At 40.6% G+C, this 23,371-nt stretch overlaps 1 protein-coding gene across 2 annotated transcripts in view; it reads left to right on the top strand.

The window, feature by feature from the left end:
• CSPG5 (chondroitin sulfate proteoglycan 5) overlaps nucleotides 1-23,371 on the top strand; it is a 52,646-nt gene that overhangs the window by 14,545 nt on the left and 14,730 nt on the right. The window contains exon 5 of one of the 2 annotated variants that reach the window (XM_043587285.1): nucleotides 4,310-4,404. The exons of the other annotated variant lie outside the window; for it this stretch is intronic. Coding sequence (XP_043443220.1) covers nucleotides 4,310-4,404 — 95 coding nt within the window. The remainder of the gene's footprint in view (nucleotides 1-4,309; nucleotides 4,405-23,371) is intronic. 2 annotated transcript variants of the gene reach the window in all.

The following is a 23,371-nucleotide window of genomic DNA, read 5'->3' as shown; positions in this document are numbered from 1 at the left end:
ATGCCAGGAACCCTGGATGAATAAGACATACCCTAACCTAAGGAAATTAACAGTATACTTGAGAAACAGAATTCTAAACAAATAATTATAATACACTGTGCCAATGTCATAATAGAGGTATATACAAATCTGTAAGAGTTGGAATTACTAGTTTAGAAAGGCTTCAAGGAGAGAGCTTTAAGTTGGACTTTGAAGGATGAGGAGGCATTTTTCAGAATCATGTGGGAAGAGAGGACATTCAAGGCAGCAGGAGGATACCCATAGGAAAGTCTTGCCATATGACCAAAGATTGTGAGAGGGAGGTGTCCTAGGTAATGAGGCTGGAAAGGGCAACTTAGGACAGATTGTGAAGGGCCTTGAATGCCATTAAACATGCTGAAACAATGTCAGATTTCTTTTCTTTTCTTCTCTTTTCTTCTCTTCTATTTTCTTTTCTTTTTGTGGTTTCAGGTGTAGAATTTAGTGATTCATCACTTAAATACAGCACCCAGTGCTCAAGTGCACAAGTGCCCTCCTTAATGCCCATCACCCATCTAGCCCATCCCCCCCCACGTCCCCTCCATCAACCCTCAGTTTGTTCTCTGTATTTAAGACTCTCTTGTGGTTTGCCTCCCTCTCTGTTTTTATCTTATTTTTCCTTCCCTTCCCCTATGTTGATCTGTTTTGTTTCTTCACATATGAGTGAAATCATATGATATCTTTCCCTGACTGACTCATTTTGCTTAGCATAATACCCTCCAGTTCCATCTTGCAAATGGCAAGATTTCATTATTTTTTATCACTGAGTAATATTCCAGTGTGTGTGTGTGTGTGTGTATCACATCTTTATCCATTCATCAGTTGGACATTTGGGCTCTATCCATAATTTGGCTATTCTCGATAGTGCTGCTATAAATATTGAGGTGCATGTGCCCCTTTGAATCAACATTTTTGTATTTATTCTTTGGATAAATACCTAGTAGTGCATTTGCTGGGTCATAGGGAAGTTCTATTTTTAATTTTTGAGGAACCTTCATACTGTTTTCCAGAGTGGCTGCACCAGTTTGCATTCCCACCAATAATGAAAAAGTGTTCCCTTTTCTCTGCATCTTTGCCAACATCTGTTGTTTGCTGAATTGTTAATTTTAGCCATTCTGACAGGTGTGAAGTGGTATCTCATTGTGGTTTTGATGTGTATTTCTCTGATGATGAATAATATTGAGCATCTTTTCATGTGTCAGTTGGCTATCTGGATGTCTTCTTTGGGAAAGTGTCTATTCATGTCTTTTGCCCATTTCTTCACTGGATTATTTGTTTTTTGGGTGTTGAGTTTGATAAGTTCTTTATATATTTTTGGATACTGACCCGTTATCTAATATGTCATTTACAAATATCTTCTCCCATTCCATCGGTTGCCTTTTTGTTTTGTTGATTGTTTTCTTCGTACCTCATCAGATTTGTTTTCTAAGAAGACAGCTCTGGAGAGAGTGGTGACGGCAAACAGAATGGAGATTGTGTCAGTGCAGGCAACAAACAAGGGTGGATTCGAGAGACAATTAGGAGTTCAAATAGCCAGAATTACTACTGGGGGAGTTTTCTAGAATTTTGCCGATGTTCAATCTGTGATAATTCCAATAACTGGAATTGCTGTGTGTGTGTTTCTGTTGCCTAATTTCTGCTACTTCTCCTGATTTGTCTTCCCAACTGCCTCGTTATTCTTTATTTTGTGATGGACGTTGTATTTGGAAATAGTTTATTGAAATATTTTAAGGCCTAGGATAATTTCTTCCTTTAGAAAAGGTTTTTGTTTGTTTGTTTGCTTGCTTGCTTGCTTTCTTGCTTGCTTGTTTGCTTGCTTGCTTCTATCAGGTGCCCAGGGGCCCTAGAATTCTGGGATCACATTATTCCAGATCAAGGTTGGAGATTTTCCAGGCCACTGAAACCAGTCCTATGATACTGCAAGGGCTGGTTTGGTTTGGGTTCATCTTTACCTCTAGGGCACAATCTTCTGGCCACAGCCCCAAAAAGGCAATGGTTTACCAGCATCTTTCCACCTTTGGTGGGCCCTGTGCTCCAACTTGCCCCCCATGGCCCCAAATGTTTGGAAACACTACTGTCCTCACCCCCTCTTCCAAATGGGTAAGTCCCTCCAGGGAAGAAGTGGCCCTGAATGCTGGGCTCATCCATCTGATTTCCTGTCCTCTCTGGGACGTCAGCCTTGTAATTCTTTAGTATCTTGTTAGCTCTCTGATGCTTTTCAGATGTTTGCACAGCTTTTGGTGTCCTTAGTGGAAGGGTTGGTCCAAATTTACCTAGTCTCCCATTTACTAACAACAGAAGTCCTCTGTTTTCATCTTGGGACTCTTGCCCAGATGGCATTCAGCTGGTGCCATGAGCTCAGTCTGCTCTTTGCTATTGGATAGGGCTGCAAATTAGGATGTTGGGTTATGGCCTGTGTGTATTATGGCTTCCTAACCTGATGCTTATCCACTTTAGGGGGTTTGGCATGGTTTTACTTAGGATTTCCTGTACTCTCTGAATTAGGGGACAGACCTGTCTTTCATGGTTAGGCACCTCTGGCTCCTTTCACGAGGAGGCCCAGTCAAGAGGGATTGTTTGTGAAAGTACTTTGTAAGTTCTAAATCCCATCCAGACATGAGGGTTTGTTAGTATCATGTTTTGTTTTTCCCACAAGAGTATTATGGGATGCAGATCACTGCCCTTGGCTCTGTCCCACCTTCACAGCATACGCAGGAGGGATAGAAAAACCCAGATCTGAAGGGGAGCAGGAGACAAAGCAGGCCTAATGAATAGAGTTACCAGGTGTCGCCAAGAGTCTTTGACCCAATGAAGAGGCTGCTGTGTCACAATAGGATATACTGATGTCTATCTGTGCTGGCCCTCTTTCCTGCCAGAGTGTTTGTGCCTCTCAATGATTGTGCTCCAGGAGGCCAGCCAGCATCCTCTCTGGGGACCTCAGCTCTGCTGTCAGCTCACTCACCCGCCCCTCCATGATTATCTAGTGCTTGAGACATCCCCCTTCGGCACCCTCATGCTGTCAGGCGATGGGCCCTAGATCCCTCCTCTCTGTTTCTTCCACCCCACTCCATAGCCTGTTTTGTGTCCTCCTCTCTAAAGAAAGGACAAACCAAAAATGTAGGAAAATTAGGCATCACAGAAGAAAGTTCATTTGTCTAGGCGCCTTTCAGCACTGATGGATTGCTTCACTTAGGAGGAGTGCGCACACAGTGCTGAGCCATCTGTCTCTACAGGGCACATCCCTGCCACATACGCCTCACCTGTGTCAGCTTCCTGGGGCTGCCGTAACAGATGAGCACAAACGGAACAGCTAACACAACAGAAATGTATTCTCTCTCCATGAAGGCCAGAGTTCTAGAATCAAAGTGTCAGTGGGGCTGTGCTCCCTCCGACTGTTCCAGGGAAGAATCCTTCCTCACCTCTTCCCAGCTTCTGGTGGTTGGCCGATAAACCCTGGCATTCTTCGGCTTGTAATCACATCACTCCAATTTCTGCCTCTGACTTCATATGGCCATCTTCCCTTTGCATGTCTCTGTCTCTTTACCAGGCATTCTTATAAGGACACCAGTCATTGGATTTAAGGTCCCCTCTAATCCATTATAACTTCCTCTCAACTTGATTACAGCTGCAAAAACCCTATTTCCAAATAAGATTGTATTCACAGGTAATGGAAGTTAGACTTCACTGTATCTTTTTGGTGAGACACAGTTCAACCCACAAGCATACCTTACCATTTTTAACATTTTTTTAATGTTTATTTATTTTTGAGAGAGAGAAAGAGAGAGAGAGAGAGACAGAGCATGAGCAGGGGAGGGGCAGAGAGAGAGAGAGAGAGAGAGAGGGAGACACAGAATCTGAAGCAGCCTCCAGCTCTGAGCTGTCAGTAAAGAGCCCGACACGGAGCTTGAACTCATGAACCATGAGATCATGACCTGAGCCGAAGTCAGATGCTCAACCAACTGAGCCCCTTGCCCTACTATTTACAATACACTTCATAGCCATGGTCTTCTCACATCCCTACCGGAGCCTGGCGTTGGAGTCTTAGGACCGGAAAGCATCAGTGACAATATCGGAACCCAGAGTCTATTTCAGTGTCCTTTCCTCTGTGTGACATCACACCACAGACACAGTTCTTTGTCCTTTCTCATATAATTTATAGAAATGAAAGGTTAGCCTGTGCTCTGAAAAGCAACACTAACACCAGACTCAGAGCTAGAAGGCTCCTAAGTGGAGTCAGATGACCTCTCTGAACCTAAGGTTCTTCATCTGTAAAGTCCTCACCTCTTCACAGGACCACCTAGGCATCGGGGATTACAGCAAAGAACAAAATGGACCAAAGCCCTGCCCGATGGAGCTTACTTCCCAGGGTCATGATGTGCCTACAAGGTAAGGTATGTGAATGTATTCTGAAAAGTAGAAGGGGCTGTACAAACCCACCCTCCAAGCCCAAGGGAAAGGGACGTAAAGGCAACTTTATTGGTCAAACAAGCAGTGAGGTGTGTGAGCACCGCCACCCCTGAGAACGGTAGCAGAGGCTCCTCCCTCAGCCCTGGAGCTCCTCACAGGCATATGAGAAGCTTCGGGGAGGGAAGAGTCTCTACTCAACCGAACATGGGAGTGATGTCTCCTGGGCGTGCAACCATGAGAGTATACAAAGTGGGAGTGACGAAGAAATGCACAGTTACCCTGAGGGATCTGGTGGCCAGTCAGACTAAGCAGTACCCTGGCCAGAAGTTCATCAAAGCTAAAAGAAGGATGTGTCGATCACAAGGGTTGGCTTCGGGATGTATAGTGCATGCAATTCTGAGGTATACATGTAGGAGCAGAACTGCTAGGATGGAATTTAGCCGACCTTTACCTTGACGAGATCGTGTGAAGGTGGCTCTATCAATCAGCAGCTCCCACCAGCAGTGGATAAGAGTTGCCTTTGCTGCACACCCTCATCAGCACTTGATATGCTCACACTTTTTAAATTTTAGCCACTCTTTAGGCATGTCGTGGCATTTGCATTCTCTCCATATGTTTATTCGTCCTCTACATTTCTGCTTTGTTTTTATTTTTTTTAATATTTATTTATTTTTGAGGGAGAGAGAGACAGAGCGTGAGCGGAGAGGAGCAGAGAGAGAGAGAGAGAGAGGGAGACACAGAATCCGAAGCGGGCTCCAGGCTCTGAGCCGTCAGCGCAGAGCACGACGCTGGGCTTGAACCCACAAACCGTGAGATCATGACCTGAGCCAAAGTCGGACGCTTAGCCGACTGAGCCACCCAGGTGCCCCATATTTTTATTTTCTTAATGTTTATTTATTTACTTTTTTGAGAGAGAGAGAGAGAAAATGAGTAGGGGGGGCAGAGAGAGAGGGGGATAGAGGATCAGAAGCAAGCCGTGTGCTGACAGCAGAGAGCCCGATGTGGGGCTCGAAATCACAAACAGATCACGACCTGAGCCGAAGTTGGACGCTCAACTGACTGAGCCCCTCCAGGCGCCCCCCCCCCCCATTTCTGCTTTTGTGAAGCATCTTCTTAACTCTTTAGCCCGTTTTTCTCTTAGACTATCTTATATCCCATTTATGGTCTGTTTTATTGGTCAATATGTATTGCAAATATCTTCTCCCACTCTGTGGCTTGCAATTTCATACTCCTAATGTTTAATTAATATTAACCCTAATTTTTATGTAGTCAGACTTATCAATTTTCCTTTGCAGTTCCAAAATCATTCCTGGAAACTTGCTTCCACCTAGGGTGCTCAAAGTCACATGAGGACATCACTTACATCCTAATAGCAAGAAAAAAGTCAGATAACCTGCACAATCACGACTTCTTGGGCTCTTCAAAGAGCTCGGGTCACAAGGCAGCCAGATAAATTGAAATCCAGAGGGCAGCAAGCCCCTTCAAAGAGAGAACACATGGATTTTGTCCGTGGCAGAACCTGGGAGGAAGGGACAGCACCCTAAAAATGGGAAGGGAGACAGCCATGTGGTAATGAATTCATAAAGGCAGAGTTTAGCTAGCCTGACAGGTCAGAATCTCTGGAAGCTCCAGACACAAGGGTTGTCTGCAGTCATTTACACGCTCTTTTCCATAAGCCTCAATTGGGTGCTCACTAGAAAAATCGGGCGGGGAGCATGAGACCTGAGAGCATCCAGTTAGTGGTGCGCAAGAACAAAACAACACCCACTTTCCAGACTCTTCTGTCAATCGAAGCAAAGCCTTAAGCTTCTGGAAACCTTCCTGTTCCCACAAGCAGGAAAAATGAACTGCCTCTGAGGGTAAGAGCACAGCCACCTGTCTCTGCAGGGGCGGGAAGCTCCTCTCCCCGCTACAAGCCTCATTTACAATAACCGTGAGGGAAGAACAGAATCCTTTTGCCATCAATTCCAAGCAAAGGTATGATTTAGGGGGTGAATGCAAACACAATGCCCCTGGGGAGGAGGGGAAGGGGACCCAGACCCTGCGTGCAAAGGCGTTCAGCCTCTTGGAGGCTAAAGACTGTCTAAAGACTGGCTCCCACCCCGGACTCCCCTCACATACAAGTCCCAGAGTTTGGCTGGCAAGGAAGGGAAGGGCAAGAACGGGAAGAAAGGCCCACCCTGAGACTCAAGTGTGCAAGGTCTACCTAAGCGTGAAGCTGAAACAGGAAAAAAATGACAAAAACTGCCCCCATCACGGGTCCTGCCCTGGTTAACAAGCAACAGCAGTTTACATCTGAGGGAGTGGGAAGAGCAAGAGACCCTCCTCTGAGGTTCAGACACACAGGGCCTGCTGACAGTGGAATGCAGAAACACTGAAGAAAACACTCTGGCATCTCAGGCCTCACATGAATCAAAAGGTGGCAGCCACTTTGCCCATTGGAGAAGTTCTAGCAACAGCAAAACCCAAGCTCAGCTCTACTACTGACTGGACTGATTCAATCCCTGTTCTGAACAACCTAACAGAAAAGAGACATGCCCGTCTTTGGGCATCAAGACTATTTACCTAACGCTGTACCCCTCTTTTACACACAATATCTAGCATTTATTCCACACCCAGAAATGAAAGAGAAAAGAAAAACCACTGTCAAATGATAAACGGGTCAAAACAACCAGACCAAAGGATGACCCAGGTAATGAAACTACCAGAGACTAATCTGTTAAAGGATCCAGTGGAAAAGACAAACAACATGCATAAACAGATGGAGAATATGAGCAGAAACACAGAAACTACAAAAAAGGAGTCATGAAAATGGTAGAAATAAACAGCAAAAAGATCACCACAAAACCAGAAGTGAGCAATCCCTTCAACTATATTAACAACGTGGAAAATAAAATTCAGAACAATTTTACAAGGATAAAGAGGGGCATTACATAATGAGAAAGATAGTTTATCAAGAAGACAGGACAGAGGTGCCTGGTGGCTTAGTTGGTTAAGCATCCAACTCCGGCTCAGGTCATGATCTCACAGTTTGTGGGTTTGACCCCTGCGTCAGGCTCTGAGACAGCTCAGAGCCTGGACCCTGCTTTGGATTCTGTGTCTCCCTCTCTCTGCCCCTTCCCCACTCATGCTCTGTCTCTCTCTGTCTCTCAAAAATGAATAAACATTAAAAAGAAAATTTTTTTTTGAAAGAAGACAATTCTAAAAGTGCATAAACCTAATGACAGCTTCAAAGTATACAAAGCAAAACCTGATTGGGAAAAAAAAAAAAAAGCAAAACCTGATTGAAATCAAAGAAGAAATAGCTAAACTACACTTATAGTTGGAGTTTTGTTTCTCTTTCTTTTTTAAGAGAAAATTTATTTTAAGAAAGAGAGCTTGCCAGTGGGGAGAGGGACAGAGAGAGAAAGAGACAGAGAATCCTCAGCAGGATCCATGCTGTCAACACCCAGGGCTCGATCGCATGACCATGAGATCATGACCTGAGCCAAAATCAAGAGGTGGGATGCTTAACTGACTGAGCCACCCAGGGTTCTCTATAGTTGGAATTTTCAATGCTCCTTCCTCAGGATATGGAAACCAAAAAGTCATTAAAGATACAAAATACATGAATAGCACTATCAACCAACTTGATCTAATTGATCTTTCCAGAATACTGCCCCCTACAACAGCAGAATACACAGTATTTTCAAGTGTGCATAGAACATTAGTCAAGATAGATGATATTCTGAGCCATAGAGACACCTCGTTGGCTCAGTCAGTATAGCATGCAATTCTTGATGGGTTGTAAGAGCCCCATGTTGGGTATAGAGATTACTTAAAAATTAAAAAAAAAATCCTAAAAAAAAAAAAAAGGAAAAGCTTTTAAGATAATAGTCTGGGCCATAAAATAAATCTCAAAATGTAAATATATTGAAATCATACAAAGTGTGTCATGATTAAAATAGAATTAAACTAGTAATCAATAATAAAGATATCTGGAAACCCCCACCTCCAAATATTTGGAAATTAAACCACACATTTTGACCCACAGTTCAAAAACTAAATCACAAGAGAAATAAAATATTTTTTATTGAATGAAAATGAAAACACAGCAGATCAAAATTTGGGGAACAGAGTTAAAGCAGTGCTTAAAGGGAGATTTAACATTACATGCTCTTATTTAAAAAGATTTCAGAGGACACCTGTGTGGCTCAGTTGGTTGAGCATCTCTTGAGTCAACTCAGGTCACGATCCCACAGCCCTGCATCAGGCTCCACTCTGAGAGTGGAGCCTGTTTAAGATTCTCTCTCTCCCTCTGACTCTCTCCCCTGCTCATGCATTCTCTCTCTCTCTCTCTCTCACAAAAACAAACAAACAAACAATGAGAGACTGGGTCACGCAGCACTACAAGTCCTACAGACATTGAAATAATAATGAAGAATGTTGTGAATGATTTGATGCCAATAACTTTATTAGTCTCAATGAAAAGGACAAATTCCTTCAAAGACAACTAGTACTAAAACTCAATCAAGAAGAAATAGATAACTGTAAGAGCCCTATATTTATTAAAGTAATTGAATTCATAGTTAAATTGTATTGATAAAATGTTTTATTTTGAAAAAAATTGAGAGGGGTGCCTGGGTGGCGCAGTCGGTTAAGCGTCCGACTTCAGCCAGGTCACGATCTCGCGGTCCGTGAGTTCGAGCCCCGCGTCTGGCTCTGGGCTGATGGCTCAGAGCCTGGAGCCTGTTTCTGATTCTGTGTTTCCCTCTCTCTCTGCCCCTCCCCCGTTCATGCTCTGTCTCTCTCTGTCCCAAAAATAAATTAACGTTGAAAAAAAAAATTAAAAAAAAAATTGAGAATGTCTGCTCTTTGAAAAACACTGTTAGGAAAGGGAAAAGATAAGACAGAGAGAGGAGAAAATATTCGCGAAACACATATCTGATAAAGTACTTGTATTCAGGATAAAGAACTATTACAATTCAATATATGAAGACAACCCAATATTTTATTTTATTTTTAAATGTTTTATTTATTTTTGAGAGAGAGAGAAAGAGCAGAGTACAAGCAGGGGAGGGGCAGAGAGAGAGGGAGACACAGAATCCGAAGCAGGCTGCAGGCTCTGACCTGTCAGCACAGAGCCTGAGGTGGGGCTGGAATCCAGGAACCGTGAGATCATGACCTGAGCTGAAGTCAGATGCTTAACCAACTGAACCACGCAGGCGCCCCTGAAGACAACTCAGTATTTAAACAAGCAAACTATTTGAACAGACATATCAATATAAAATATATTTTGGGGGTTCCTGGCTGGCTCAGTGGGAAGAGTGCTCAACTCTTGATCTTGGGGTCATGAGTTCAAGCCCCACATTGGATATAGAAATTACTTTTTTTAAAAAAGATATTTGGTAACAAATAAGCACATGAGAAGATACTCAACATTGGCAGTGTTTAGGAAATGCAAATTAGAACTACAATAAGATCATTCCATAGCTGGTAGAATTGCTAAAATTAAAAAGACTGACAATACCAAGTGCTGGTAAGGATGTGGAGCCACTGGAACTCTCAAACATTGCTTCTGAGAAAGCACTCTGGAAAATAGTCTGGCAGTTTCTTATAAAGGTAAACACACATACACCCCATTAATTGCATCTCTAGATACTCAACAGAAATAAAATATACGTCCATACAAAGACCTGTGTGTGTGTGTGTGTGTGTGTGTGTACAGCAATTTTATTCATAATCACCAAAAACAGAGAACAACCCAAATGTGCAACAACTGTGAACACATAAACTGTGGTACAGCCTTACAATGGGAAACTGTTTAGCAACAGAAAGGAATGAGGTATTTATATGCACGTGAACATGGATGAATCTCAAAAGTAACAGGTTGAGTTAAAGGAGTCAGAATCAAGGGGCTATATACCGAGGTGCCTGGCTGGTTCAGTCAGTAGAGCATGTGACTCAACATCTCAGGGTTGTGAGTTCAAGCCCCACGTTGGGTGTAGGGTTTACTTAAAGGTTGCATACTATTTTACATTCTGGAAAAGGCAACACTATAGGGACAGAAAATAAATCAGTGGCTGTCAAGTGGCTGAGGATAGAAGGAGAGAATTGCACAAATGCATAAGGAAATGTTCTATAACTTCCTTGTGCTGGTGGCTACACAGGCCCATCAAACTGTATATTTTAAAAAGGTGAATTTTGCACCTTGTGTCAGGAGTCCCCAAGATCATCCCCAGGTATAACGATTCACTAGCAGGATTTACAAGAGTCAGCACACAGTCCTATTCACAGCTAAGATTTATTACACTGAGAGCAATACAAAGCAAAATCAGCAAGAAGAAAAGGCTCGGAGAGGCAAGTCCAGAGAGAACAAGGGGTGAGCTTCCAAGAACTCTCTCCCAGTGGAGTCAACACAGGACACACTTAATTCCTCTAGCAATGAATTGTGCAAACAGATTTGAAATGTGGTCTATCGGGGAAGCTCAAAGAGATTCAGTGCCCAGAGTTGTTAATGGAGAGCTGGTTATGTAGGCCCCCACTGCTTAGCATGTACCAAAATTCTGGTCTCCCAGAAGGCAAGGCAGGTGTTCAGTGTAAATAAACCTCATTGTTTGCAGAAACAGTTCAGGCACAGTGAGGCACTGGTAAGAGGGAGTGTGAGAACCCTTCTGATATCTGAGTTCCCAGACACCAGCCATGGATCAACCTTGTAAGCAGTCCTTTCCCCAGGTGGGCTATATTAACTCTTTTCTACACCTATCTCAACGAACCTAACCCAAAAAAAGAAAGAGAAAAAGAAAAAGTTCCCTATGTTAAGATGATGAAAGTACTTTCCTGGGGCTCCTGTATGGCTCAGTTGGTAGAGGATGCGACTTTTGATTCTCGGGGTTTGAGTGGGAGCCCCTACCTTGAGAGTAGAGATTACTTAAATCTTAAAAAACAACTTTTTAGAATTGTAGAATAATTCCATATTTTTTCACAAAAACTATGTTTTGCCTTTCATATTTAGGTGTACAATCAGGGTGGGCTAGAGCTGGCTTACACAGGCTCAAGAGAAAGTTTGTTAAATTGTCACGTATCTTGTGAGCCAATTGTTAAACACAGCGATTACTAAAAATTAACCTGTATAAACTGAACAATTAAATAGATTATGTAAAAAACAAAAGCAATAAAAAAATAGCCCAAATTCATCACTTCCTACTCATTTTACTTTTATCTCTGTTCTTGAGGTTACTGATGTCAGTTGAATCTGTATGGAAATACCATCTACGTACTGCTTCCACGCGTTCTTTACCTCCTACTCTGCCTTCAGTGACCTTACGTTGGTTGCTTAGAATCAGCCAGGGTAGGAGTATTTACACCACAGAACTCACTAAACGTTGAAAGTCAGGGATTTTGCCCTTTGGGGAGCAGCAGGTTGTTGAATATTCATCAAGCACACTGCTGGGATTGATTTTTGTAAATGACATTAGGTAGGGATCTAATTTCATTTGGAGGGGGATCCAGTTGGTCCAGCATCATTTACTGAAAAGGCTCATTTCTCATTTCCCCATTTCTCAGTTTGCCATTGCTCTATCGCTTTTGCATTATTCAAAGGTATCTATATGAATGGATCTGTATCTGAGATCTTCACTGTTCCTTTGATCTACTTGTCTACCTCAGCGCCACTATCACACTGTGTCCCCAGATTCATTTAAACCTTGATATCCAGTATACCAAGCCCTCTCAGTTTGTTTCCCAAAAGTATCCTAGCAATTCTGAGTGCTTTCCATTTCTACACACACTTTAGTAACGGCTTGTCGGGTTCCACCAAAACAAAAGCATAAACAAAAACCCTTGAGATTTTGATTGGAACTGGGTACAATCTTAGGTCAGTCTGGAGAGAATTGATCTTTACAACATTGAGTTGTCCAATCAATGAACATGGTCTATCTCTCCATTTATTTGCATCTTCTAGAATTTCTCTAAATATTGTTCTATAGATTTCTACATGAAGTGTATTTGTTAGATTTCTTAACAGGTATTTGATTTGTTTATAGTATTATAAGCAAGATCTTCAGAGTTTTTTAATTTTCTATTTTCTATTGTATTTTATACAGAAACAATTATTTTTAACATTGATTTGATATTCAGCAACCTTGATAAGCATGTTTATAATAATTTACATGTAGATTCTTTTGTATTTTCTATGTATACAATTATATAATCTGCAAATAATGATAGTTGTTTCTTCTTTTATAATCCTTATTCATTTTTTAAAAATTTTAACCCTCTTTTTATTTATTTTTATTTTTTAAAGGCATTCTTCTTTCTTTGTTTTTTAAATTTTTTTAATCTTTATTTATTTTTGAAAGAGAGAAACAGAGTGTGAGAAGGGGAGGGACAGAGAGAGAGGGAGACACAGAATTTGAAACAGACTCCAGGCTCTGAGCTGTCAGCACAGAGCCCGACGTGGGGCTGGAACCTACGAACTGTGAGATCATGACCTGAGCCGAAGTCGGACACTCAACCGACTGAGTCACCCAGGCGCCCCTAACCCTCTTTTTTTTTTTTCAATATATGAAGTTTTTTGTCAAATTGGTTTCCATACAACACCCAGTGCTCATCCCAAAAGGTGCCCTCCTCAATACCCATCACCCACCCTCCCCTCCCTCCCACCCCCCATCAACCCTCAGCTTGTTCTCAGTTTTTAAGAGTCTCTTATGCTTTGGCTCTCTCCCACTCTAACCTCTTTTTTTTTTTTCCTTCCCCTCCCCCATGGGTTTCTGTTAAGTTTCTCAGGATCCACCTAAGAGTAAAAACATATGGTATCTGTCTTTCTCTGTATGGCTTATTTCACTTAGCATAACACTCTCCAGTTCCATCCATGTTGCTACAAAGGGCCATATTTCATTCTTTCTCATTGCCATGTAGTACTCCATTGTGTATATAAACCCACAATTTCTTTATCCATTCATCAGTTGATGGACATTTACCTAACCCTCTTTTTAAAAAACTATTTATTTTGAGAGAGAGAGAGAGAGAGAGTGAGCAGGGGAGGGACAGAGAGAGGGAGAGAGAATTCCAAGCAGGCTCAGCACTATCAGTGCAGATCCTGATGTGGGGCTCGATCCCACGAAATGTGAGATCATAACCTGAGCTGAAATCAAGAGTCAGGCACTCAACAAGCTGAGTCACCCATGTGCCCCATATAATCCTTATACATTTTAATTCTCTTTCTTGGCTTATTGCATTATCCAGGACCTTTCAGTGTGTTGTGAATAGATGTGGTAAAAGTAAACATCTTTGTGTCATTGCCAGTCTCAAAGGGAAAGCCTTCAACCTTTCATCATTAAAAATAATGTTTTCTGTAGACTTTTGCAGACATAGTTTATAAAATTAAAGAATTTACTTCTATTCATATTTTGCTAAGAGTTTTTACTTTGAATGGATGTTAATTTTTATCAAAAGCTTTTCTGTATCTATTGAGATAATCATGTAATTTTCATCTTTTATCCTCTGAATACATAAAACTACATTGATTTTTTTTCAAAGGCCAACCTAATTTTGCAAGTTTGGAGTAACTATAACTTGGTTGGAAGCATTAACCTTTCAATTTGTTGCTAGGCTATATGTTCTAGCACATATTTTTAGAAATTTCACATACACATTCCTGAGTTAGATTGGCTTGTAACTTTCCTTTCTTGCACAGTCTTTGTTAGGTGTTTGTTATCAAGGTTATTTCAGCCTTGTAAACTGTATCGGGTGGCCTTTTAGGGTTCCAAGACCCAATTCTAATGGAGGGATCGGGGTGGGCCTTCATATAGAACACTAAGCAATTCTCAGACACCAGCAGGGTGTCCAAGAATTCAACTCAATTCTGATAGTATCTACCTGGGGATAACATCAGATCCAACTGGTTAAGGGTTTAGTCCTACAAGGCTGCCCCACAACCCTCCTCTTCAGATGCCAGTCACAAGCCTCAGACTGTTACCTGTGCTTTGGACAATTCACTACAGATTGGAGGTTCCAATGACCTTCTTAGGTTTGTTTGGTTTGATAGAGGGCTCACAGAACTCAGGCAAACACTTACATTTACCAGTTTATTAAAGGCTATGATAAGGGATATGAATCAATAGCCAGATGAAGAGATACATTGGACAAAGTCCCACACAAAGGAGCTTCTGTCCTCAGTAGAGCTTGGAGCCCAGTGTGGTGATATGTGGAAGTGTCCTGGTTCCCCAAGTATGGAAGCTCTCCAGAAAATACCAAAAAGCTGTTCTCTTGGGTTTTTATGGAGACTTTATTACAGAGTCCTGATTGACTAAGTCATTGATTATTGGCTGATTCAACCTCCAGCTCCTCTCCCCTCCTGCTGCTATAAACAACTTTGTATAGGGCTTTATGTGGACATAAGTTTTCAACTCCTTTGGTAAATATCCAGAAGTGTTATTGCTGAGTGTTATTGCTCAATTGCTGGTAAGAGTATGTTTAGTTTTGTAAGAAACTTCCATAAAAAGAGAGAGAGAGAGAGAGAGAGAGAGAGAGAGAGAAACTGCCAAGCTGTCTTCAAAGTGACTATACCATTTTGCATTCCTACCAGCAACATATAAACAGTTCCTGTTGTTCTGCATCTTTGTCAATATTTGGCATTATCACTGCTTTGGCTTTTGGCCATTCTAATAGGTGTGTACTGGCATCTCATTGTTTTAATTCACATTTCCCTGATGGCACGTGATATGGGCCACATGCTTATTTGCCATCTGTACATCTTTAGTGAGGTGTCTGTTAAGATTTTTGGTCCATTTAAAAAAAATGTAACATTTTTAAATTTATTCTTGAGAGACAGACAGAGTGCTAGTGGGGGAGGGGCAGAGAAGACAGGGAGACACAGAATCAGAAGCAGGCTCCAGGCTCTGAGCTGTCAGCACAGAGCCGGATGTGGGGCTTGAACCCACAAAGTGTGAGATCGTGACCTAAGCCGAAATCAGACACCCAACTGACTGAGCCACTCAGGGGCCCCTTGGTCCATTTTTTAAACAGATTTTTATTTTTTTATTTATTTAAAGATTTTATTTTTTTTAATTTACATCCCAGTTGATTAGCATATAGTGCAATAATGATTTCAGGAGTAGAATCCAGTGATTCATCCCCTACATATAACACTCAGTGCTCATCCCAACAAGTGTCCTCCTTACTGCCCCTTGCCCATTTGGCCCATGCTCCCACCCAGAACCTCTCCAGCAACCCTTAGTTTGTTCTCTATGTTTAAGAGTCTCTTATGTTTTGTTCCCTCCCTGTTTTTATATTATTTTTGCTTTCTTCCCTTATGTTCATCTGTTTTGTATCTTAAACTCCACATGAGTGAAGTCATATGATATTTGTCTTTCTCTGACTGACTAAGTTCACTTAGCATAATACCCTCTAGTTCCATCCACCTTGTTGCAAATGCCAAGATTTCATTCTTTTTGATTGCCGAGTAATACTCCATTGTATATATACCACATCTTCCTTATAAAAGATTTCATTTTTAAGTAATCTCTACACCCAAGGTGGGGCTCAAACTCACGACCCTGATATCAAGAGTCACACACTCCACTCTCTGAGTCAGCCAGGTGCCCCATTTAATCGGGTATTTAAAAATTATTGTTGAGTTTTTTTTTTTTAACTCCCCCAACTCCCAACCCATATTTTTGAGTTTTAAGAGTTCTTTATATATTTTGGGTAACAATCTTTTATCATATATGTCTTTTTAAAAAATGTTTATTTATTTTTGAGAGAGAGAGGACAAGCAGGGGAGGGGCAGAGAGAGAGGGAGACACAGATTCTGAAGCAGGCTCCAAGCTCTGAGCTGTCAGCAGAGTCTGATGCGGGGCTCAAACCCACAAACTGTGAGATCATGACCCGAGCCAAAGTTGGACATTTTACCAACTGAGCCACCCAGGCGCCCCTATCATGTGTCTTTTGCAAATAATTTTTCCCAGTCTGTGGCTTGTTTTCTAATTCTCTTGGTCTTGTCTACTGCAGACCACAAGTTTTTCATTTTGGTGAAATCCAGCTTATCAGTTATTTCTTTAGGAGATCATGTCTTTAGTGTGGTATCTAAAAAGGCATCACCATACCCAAGGTAATCAAGGTTTTCACTTATGTTGTCTTCTTGGAGCTTTATAGTTTTGCTTTACATTTTAGTTTATGGCCCATTTTGAGTTAATTTTTATGAAGCATATAAGATCTAGATTCTTTATTTTTTCTGAATGTGGATGTCCAGTTTTTCCAGTACCACTTGTTGAAGAGATTATCTTTTCTCTCTTGTATTTCCTTTGCTCCTTTTTCAAAGATCAGTTGATTATATTTGTGTGGGTCTATTTCTGGGTTCTCTTTTCTGTTCCATTGATCTATTTATCTGTTATTTTGCCATTATCTCACTGTCTTATTACTGTAGCTTTACAGTAATTCTTGAAGTTGAGTAGCATCTATTCTTTAACTTTGTAATTCTCCAGCAATATAGTGTCAACTATCCTGGGACTTTTGCCTACCCATACAAACTTTGGAATCATGAATGTTGGTCCATAAAATAACTCAGTGGGATTACACTGAATCTGTAAATCAAGCTGAGAAAAACTGACATCTTGACAATATGGAGTCTTCCTATCCATGAGCATGGACTATCTCCATATTTATTTAGATTTCTTTGATTTTATTCACCAGAGTTTTATAGTTTTTCTCATATAGATATTGTATGTATTTTGTTATATTTATATACCTAAGTATATCATTTTGGGGGGTGCTAATATAAATAGTATTATGGTTTTTTGTTTTGTTTTTTGTTTTAATTTTTATTTATTTATTTTTGAGAGAGACTGCATGCGAGTGGGGGAGAGTCAGAGAGAGAGAGGAAGAGAGAGAATCCCAAGTAGGCTCTGTGCCATCAACACAGGGCCCAGTGAGGGACTCATCTCACAAACCATGAGATCATGACTTGAGCCAAAATTGAGTTGGATGCTTAACCAACTGACAAACTAGGCACCCCAATAGTATGATGTTTTTAATTTCAAATTCCACTTGTTCATTGTTAGTATATAGGAAAGCAATTGACATTTGTACATTAACCTTTTATTCTGCAACCTTGCTAAAATAGTTTATTAGTTTTAAAATGTTTTTGTTGATTCCTTCAGATTTTCTACATAGACAATCACATCATCTGCAAACAAAGTCAGTTTTATATCTTCCTTCTCAATCTGTATACCTTTTATTAACTTTTCTTGCCTTATTGCATTAGCAAGGACTTCCACTATGACATTGAAAAACAGTGGTTAGAGGGGATAGCCTGGCCTTGTTCCTATCTTAGTGGAAAAGCTTAAAATGTCTTAGATTTAAGTAAAAAGTTAGCTGTAGGATTTTTGTAGATAACTTTTATACAGTCAAGAAAGTTCTTTGTAATTTTCTGAGAGTTTTTATCAAGAATAGTAATTGGAGGGGTGCCTGGGCTGCTCAGGCAGTTAAGCATCTGACTCTTGATTTTGTCTCAGGTCATGATCTCATATTTGTAAGATTGAGCCCTGAGTTGGGTTCCATGCTGAGCATTGAGCCTGCTTGGGATTATCTCTCTCCCTTTCTCTCTGCCCCTCTCCCTCTCGTGCTTTGCACTTGCTCTCTCTCTCTCTCTCTCTCTCAAAACAAATAAATAAACATTAAAAAATAATTTAAAAAACAATCATTGGAAAATAAGTCAGTCAGAAAAAGGCAGACACCATTTGATTTCACTCATGTGGAATTTAAGAAACAGATGAACATAGAGGAAAATATTTTTAATTTAAAAAAAAGAGAGAGAGGCAAACCATAAAGAGACTTTTAACTACAAGAACAAACTGAGGGTTGCCAGAGGAGAGGTGGGCAGAGGGATAGGTTAAATTGGTGATGGGTATTAAGGAGAGCACTTGTGATAAGTACTGGGTGTTATATGTAAGTGATGAATCACTAAATTCTACTCCTAAAACTAATATTACACTATATGTTAACTAACTGGAATTTAAATAAAAACTTGAAACAAACAAACAAAAGTTAATACAAAGTGGCAAACTAGGCATTAAGATAGGGTGGTACAGGGGTGCCGGGGCAGCTCAGTTGGTTAAGTGGCCAACTCTTGATTTCTGCTTAGGTCATGATCTCATGGTTCATGAGATCAAGCCCGGCATCGGGCTCTGCACTGAACAGTGCAAAGCCTGCTTGGGATTCTCTCTTTCTCTCTCTTTCTCTCTCTCTCTGCCCCTAGCCCCCCCTCTCAAAATAATTAAACATTTTTTTTAAAAATAGGAGGGGTGCCTGGGTGGCTTAGTTGTTTAAGTGTCTGACTTAACATATCAGGTCAGGATCTCAAAATTTGTGAGTTCGAGCCCCACTTCAGGCTCTGTGCTGTCAGCTCAGAGCCCACTTCAGGTCCTCCGTCTCCCTCTCTCTCTATCTATTGATATGATCATATGGTTTTTCTTTCTTAGTCTGTTGATGTGATGCATTACATTAATTGATTTTCAAATGTGGAACCAGCCTTGCATACCTGGAATGAATCCTACTTGGTCATGGTGCATATAATTCTTTTATACATTGTTGGATTCGATTTGCAAATTTTTGTTAAAGATATTTGCACGTATGTTCCTGAGAGATCTTGGTCTGTAGTTTTCTTTTCTTGTAATATCTGCACCTGGGTTTGGTATTGGGACGATGCTGGCCTCATAGAATGTGTTAGGAAGTATTCCCTCTGTTTCTATCCTCTGAAAGAAATTGTGGAGAGGAGCGCCTGGGTGGCTCAGTCAGTTAAGCATCCAACTCTTGATTTTGGGTCAGGTCATAAACTAGCGGTTCATGGGATTGAGCCCCACATCAGGGTCTGCTCTGACAGTACGGAGCCTGCTTGAGATTCACTCCCCTCTCTCTGTCCTGCTCATGCTCTCTCTCTCTCTCTAAAAATAAATTAAATAAAAAAATTGTAGAGAATTGGTACCATTTCTTCCTTAAATGTTTGGTAGTATTCATCAGTTATTGCATCTGGGCCTGATGCTTTCTGTTTTGGAAGGTTATCAATTATTCACTCAATTTCTTTAATAGATATTGGTCAATTCAGGTCATCTATTTCTTCTCATGTGAATTTTGGCAGATTCTGTCTTTCAAGGAACTGGTCCATTTCATCCAGATTATCAGATTTGTGGGACGCCTGGGTGGCTCAGTTGGTTGAGTGACCGACTTCGGCTCAGGTCATGCTCTCACTCACGGTTTGTGAGTTCGGGCCCTGTGTCCAGCTCTGTGCTGACAGCTCAGAGCCTGGAGCCTGCTTCGGATTCTGCGTCTCCTTCTCTCTATACCCCTCCCCTATTCATGCTCTGTCTCTCTCTGTCTCAGAAATAAATAAACATAAAAAGATCGTTTCAGATTATCAGATTTGTGAGCACAGAGTTGTGCATAGTATTCCTTTATTATCCTTTTCATTTCCAAGGGATCTGCAGTGATGTTCTCTCTTTCATTTCTGATATCAGTAACTTGTTTCTTCTTTTTTTTCTTAGTTAACTTCACTAGAGGCTTATGATTTTATTGGTATTCTAAAAGTTCCAGCTTTTGGTGTAATTAATTTTTTCCTGTTGCTTTCCTGTTTTCAATTTCACTGGTTTCTGTTCTAATTCTTATGTATTTTCTTCTGCTCACTTTGAATTTAATTTGCTCTTCTTTTTCTAGTTTCCTAAGGTAGATACTTAGATGATTGATTTTAGATTTTTCTTCTTCTCTAATATGTATGCATTTAATGGTGCAAATTTCCCTGTAAGCACTACTTTCACTGCATCCATAAATTTTAATGTTACGTTTTAATTTTCACTTAGTTTAAAATGTGTTTAAATTTCTGTTGAGATTTCTTCTTCAACTCATGCATTATTTAGAAGTGTATTGTTTGGGGGCGCTTGGATGGCTCAGTCAATTAAGTGTCCAACTCTTGATTTCAGCTCAGGTCACACATGATCTCATGGTCATGAGATCGAGCCCAGCGTGGGGCTCTGCTCTGGGCATGGAGCCTACATTCTCCCCACCACCCCACTTGCGTGCACATTCTCTCTTTCTCTCTCTCTCTCTCTCTCTAAAAAATAAAAAAATAAAGTAGGTTTCTTATAGGCAACCTATACTTGAGTCTTGTTTTTTGATCCGTTCTGATATTCTATTTTAATTGGTGTATTTTGGGCATTGTCATTCAAAGTGACTATTGATAGGCTTGGATTAATAGTTACCACTTCGTTATTGTTTTCTATTAGTTGCCTTTGTTTTTGGTTCCTATTTTTCTCTTCCCATCTTTTCCTGCCTTTTGTTTAATTAAACATTTTATATTATTCCACTTTCTTTCCTTTTCTCAATTTTTCTTTGTAACAGCTTCACTGAGATATAATTCCTATGCCATACAATTTACCCATCAAGAGTATACAATGCAATATGTTTAGTGTATTCAGAGTTGTGAACCATCACCTCAATTTTAGAACATATCTATTACCCCAAAAAGACAACCCATACCTATTTCCCTTTTCTAACCACCCCCCTCATAGTCCCTTGCAACCATGCATTGATTTTCTGTCTCTATGGATTTGCTTTTCTAGATATTTCATATAAATGGAATCATACAGTATACGTTCTTTTTGTGAGTGACTTCTTTCGTTTAGCGTAATGTCTTCAAGCTCCACCCATGTTGTGGCATGTTTCAGTTTTTCACTCTTTTTATGACCACATACTATTCCATTGTAGGGATATATCACATTTTATTTATCCATTAATTGGTTGACAGGTGTTTGAGTTTTTTCCACTTTTTGGCTATTATGAATGTGCTATTATGAACATTTGTGTCTAAGTTTTTTGTGTGGATATATGTTTTCATGTCTCTTAAGTAGATACAAAGGAGTAAAATTGTTGAGTCATATAGTAATTCCATGCTTAACCTTTTGAAGAACTGCCAGACTGTTTTCCAAGGTGACTGCACCATTTTACATTTCTACTAGCAGTTTCTATGGGTTCCAATCTCTTCACACACGAAACAATACTTGTTATCATCTGTCTTGTGGAGTGTGGTCATTTTAGTAAGTGTGAGGTGGAATCCCATTGTGGCTGCACTAGTCTTGATATGTAGTATTTTTGTTATCCAGTTTCTTCCATTGACCCTTTGCTTCTCAGAATTATGTTTCCTTCTTTCTAAACCTGTAGGAGTTGCCTGATTTTGTAGTTATTACTGAATTCTAACAAAACTGTGTTGTAATTAAAGAACATATTCTATATAATTGAAATCCTTTAAAATTTGCTGGCATGTGCTTTACTGATCACATATGGTCATATTTTGTCATTCTCTGGATGCATGAAGAATTATCTGCAGCATGGAGTTTAGTGTTCTAGGTACGACAACTAGGTTATGGTAATGTTACTTACATTTTCTGTATCTTAATGGTTTTTGGTCTGGTTTTTCTATTGACTGTGAGAAATGGGTTAAAAATTTCCTATCGTGATCACGGATTTATCTATTTCTTCTTATAGTTATAGCAAATTTTGTTTTACAAAATACAAGGCCGTGTTACAGAATGCATACTGATTTAAAATGATTATATCCGGGGCGCCTGGGTGGCGCAGTTGGTTAAGCATCCGACTTCAGCCAGGTCACGATCTCGCGGTCCGTGAGTTCGAGCCCCGTGTCGGGCTCTGGGCTGATGGCTCGGAGCCTGGAGCCTGTTTCCGATTCTGTGTCTCCCTCTCTCTCTGCCCCTCCCCCGTTCATGCTCTGTCTCTCTCTGTCCCAAAAATAAAATAAAATAAACGTTGAAAGAAATAAAATAAAATAAAAAATAAAATGATTATATCCTAGTGAATTGAACCTTTATAGCATTATGGGGTGACTGTCTATGTCTGTTGTAATGACTTTGGCCATTTTGTCTGATCCGATGGTACCATAGTTACATCACTTTTCCTTTGGTCAGTGCTTTACAAAGTGTATATTTGCCTTTTTTTTTTTTTTTAACTTTCAACATCCTGTATCCTTTTCTAACTTTTTTTAAAAACCTATTTATTTTGAGGGTGGGCAAGAGATAGAGGGAGAAGGAAGAGAGGGAAAAGGACAAGAGAGAGAAAGAGAGTGGTAGAGAGAGAGAGAGAGAGAGAGTGAGAGAGAGAGAATCCCAAGCAGGCTCCATCCACACTGTCAGTGAGGAGCCCAATGTGGGTCTCAAACTCATAAACCATGAGATCATGACCTGACCAGAGGTCTGACACTTAACTGACTGAGCCACCCAGGCACCCCTGTATCCTTTTGTTTTAGATATTTATCTTACAAACAGGATATGGATGGTTTTACCAGTCTGGAATTCTTTTTTTTTTTTTTTTTGCTTTAGAAGTTCAGTTACCTTGGAGTTTATTTAAACTAAGAGAAAAAGGTCACAACGTTTTCATGCAATACATACTTGGTTCTTTTTTTTTTTTTATGTTTATTTATTTCTGAGACAGAGCATGAGCGGGGGAGGGGCAGAGAGAGAGGGAGACACAGAATCCAAAGCAGGCTCCAGGCTCTGAGCTGTCAGCACAGAGCCTGACGCGGGGCTCGAACTCACAAACTGCGAGATCATGGCCTGATCCAAAGTCGGACGCTTAACCGACTGAGCCACCCAGGCGCCCCCATACTTGGTTCTTTAAATAACAACTGTGACAAATAACAGAAAGAACTATGGAATGCTGCACTTGTGATCCATACAAAACACCAACATTTTGGATGGTACATAGTTGAAAGAAATGTCTCACACACTTTTTGAAATACTGTAGTAGCCAATACATAGAGGCATGCCTTAGGTGGGCACAGGAATGCAGCTTAGAAAAGAAAACAAAATGTCACACTGGAACTACTCCATTTCTTCAAAATCACCGAACAGGAAGAGCAACATTGAACTTCCATACCAATTTTACACAACTTCTCCGTAGTACCTTG

This window comes from Prionailurus bengalensis, chromosome A2 (assembly GCF_016509475.1).
Source record: "Prionailurus bengalensis isolate Pbe53 chromosome A2, Fcat_Pben_1.1_paternal_pri, whole genome shotgun sequence".
In the NCBI taxonomy this organism is placed as follows: Eukaryota; Metazoa; Chordata; class Mammalia; order Carnivora; family Felidae; genus Prionailurus; species Prionailurus bengalensis.
Note: the sequence above shows the minus strand (reverse complement) of the source record. Positions and strands in the feature narration are given on the sequence as shown.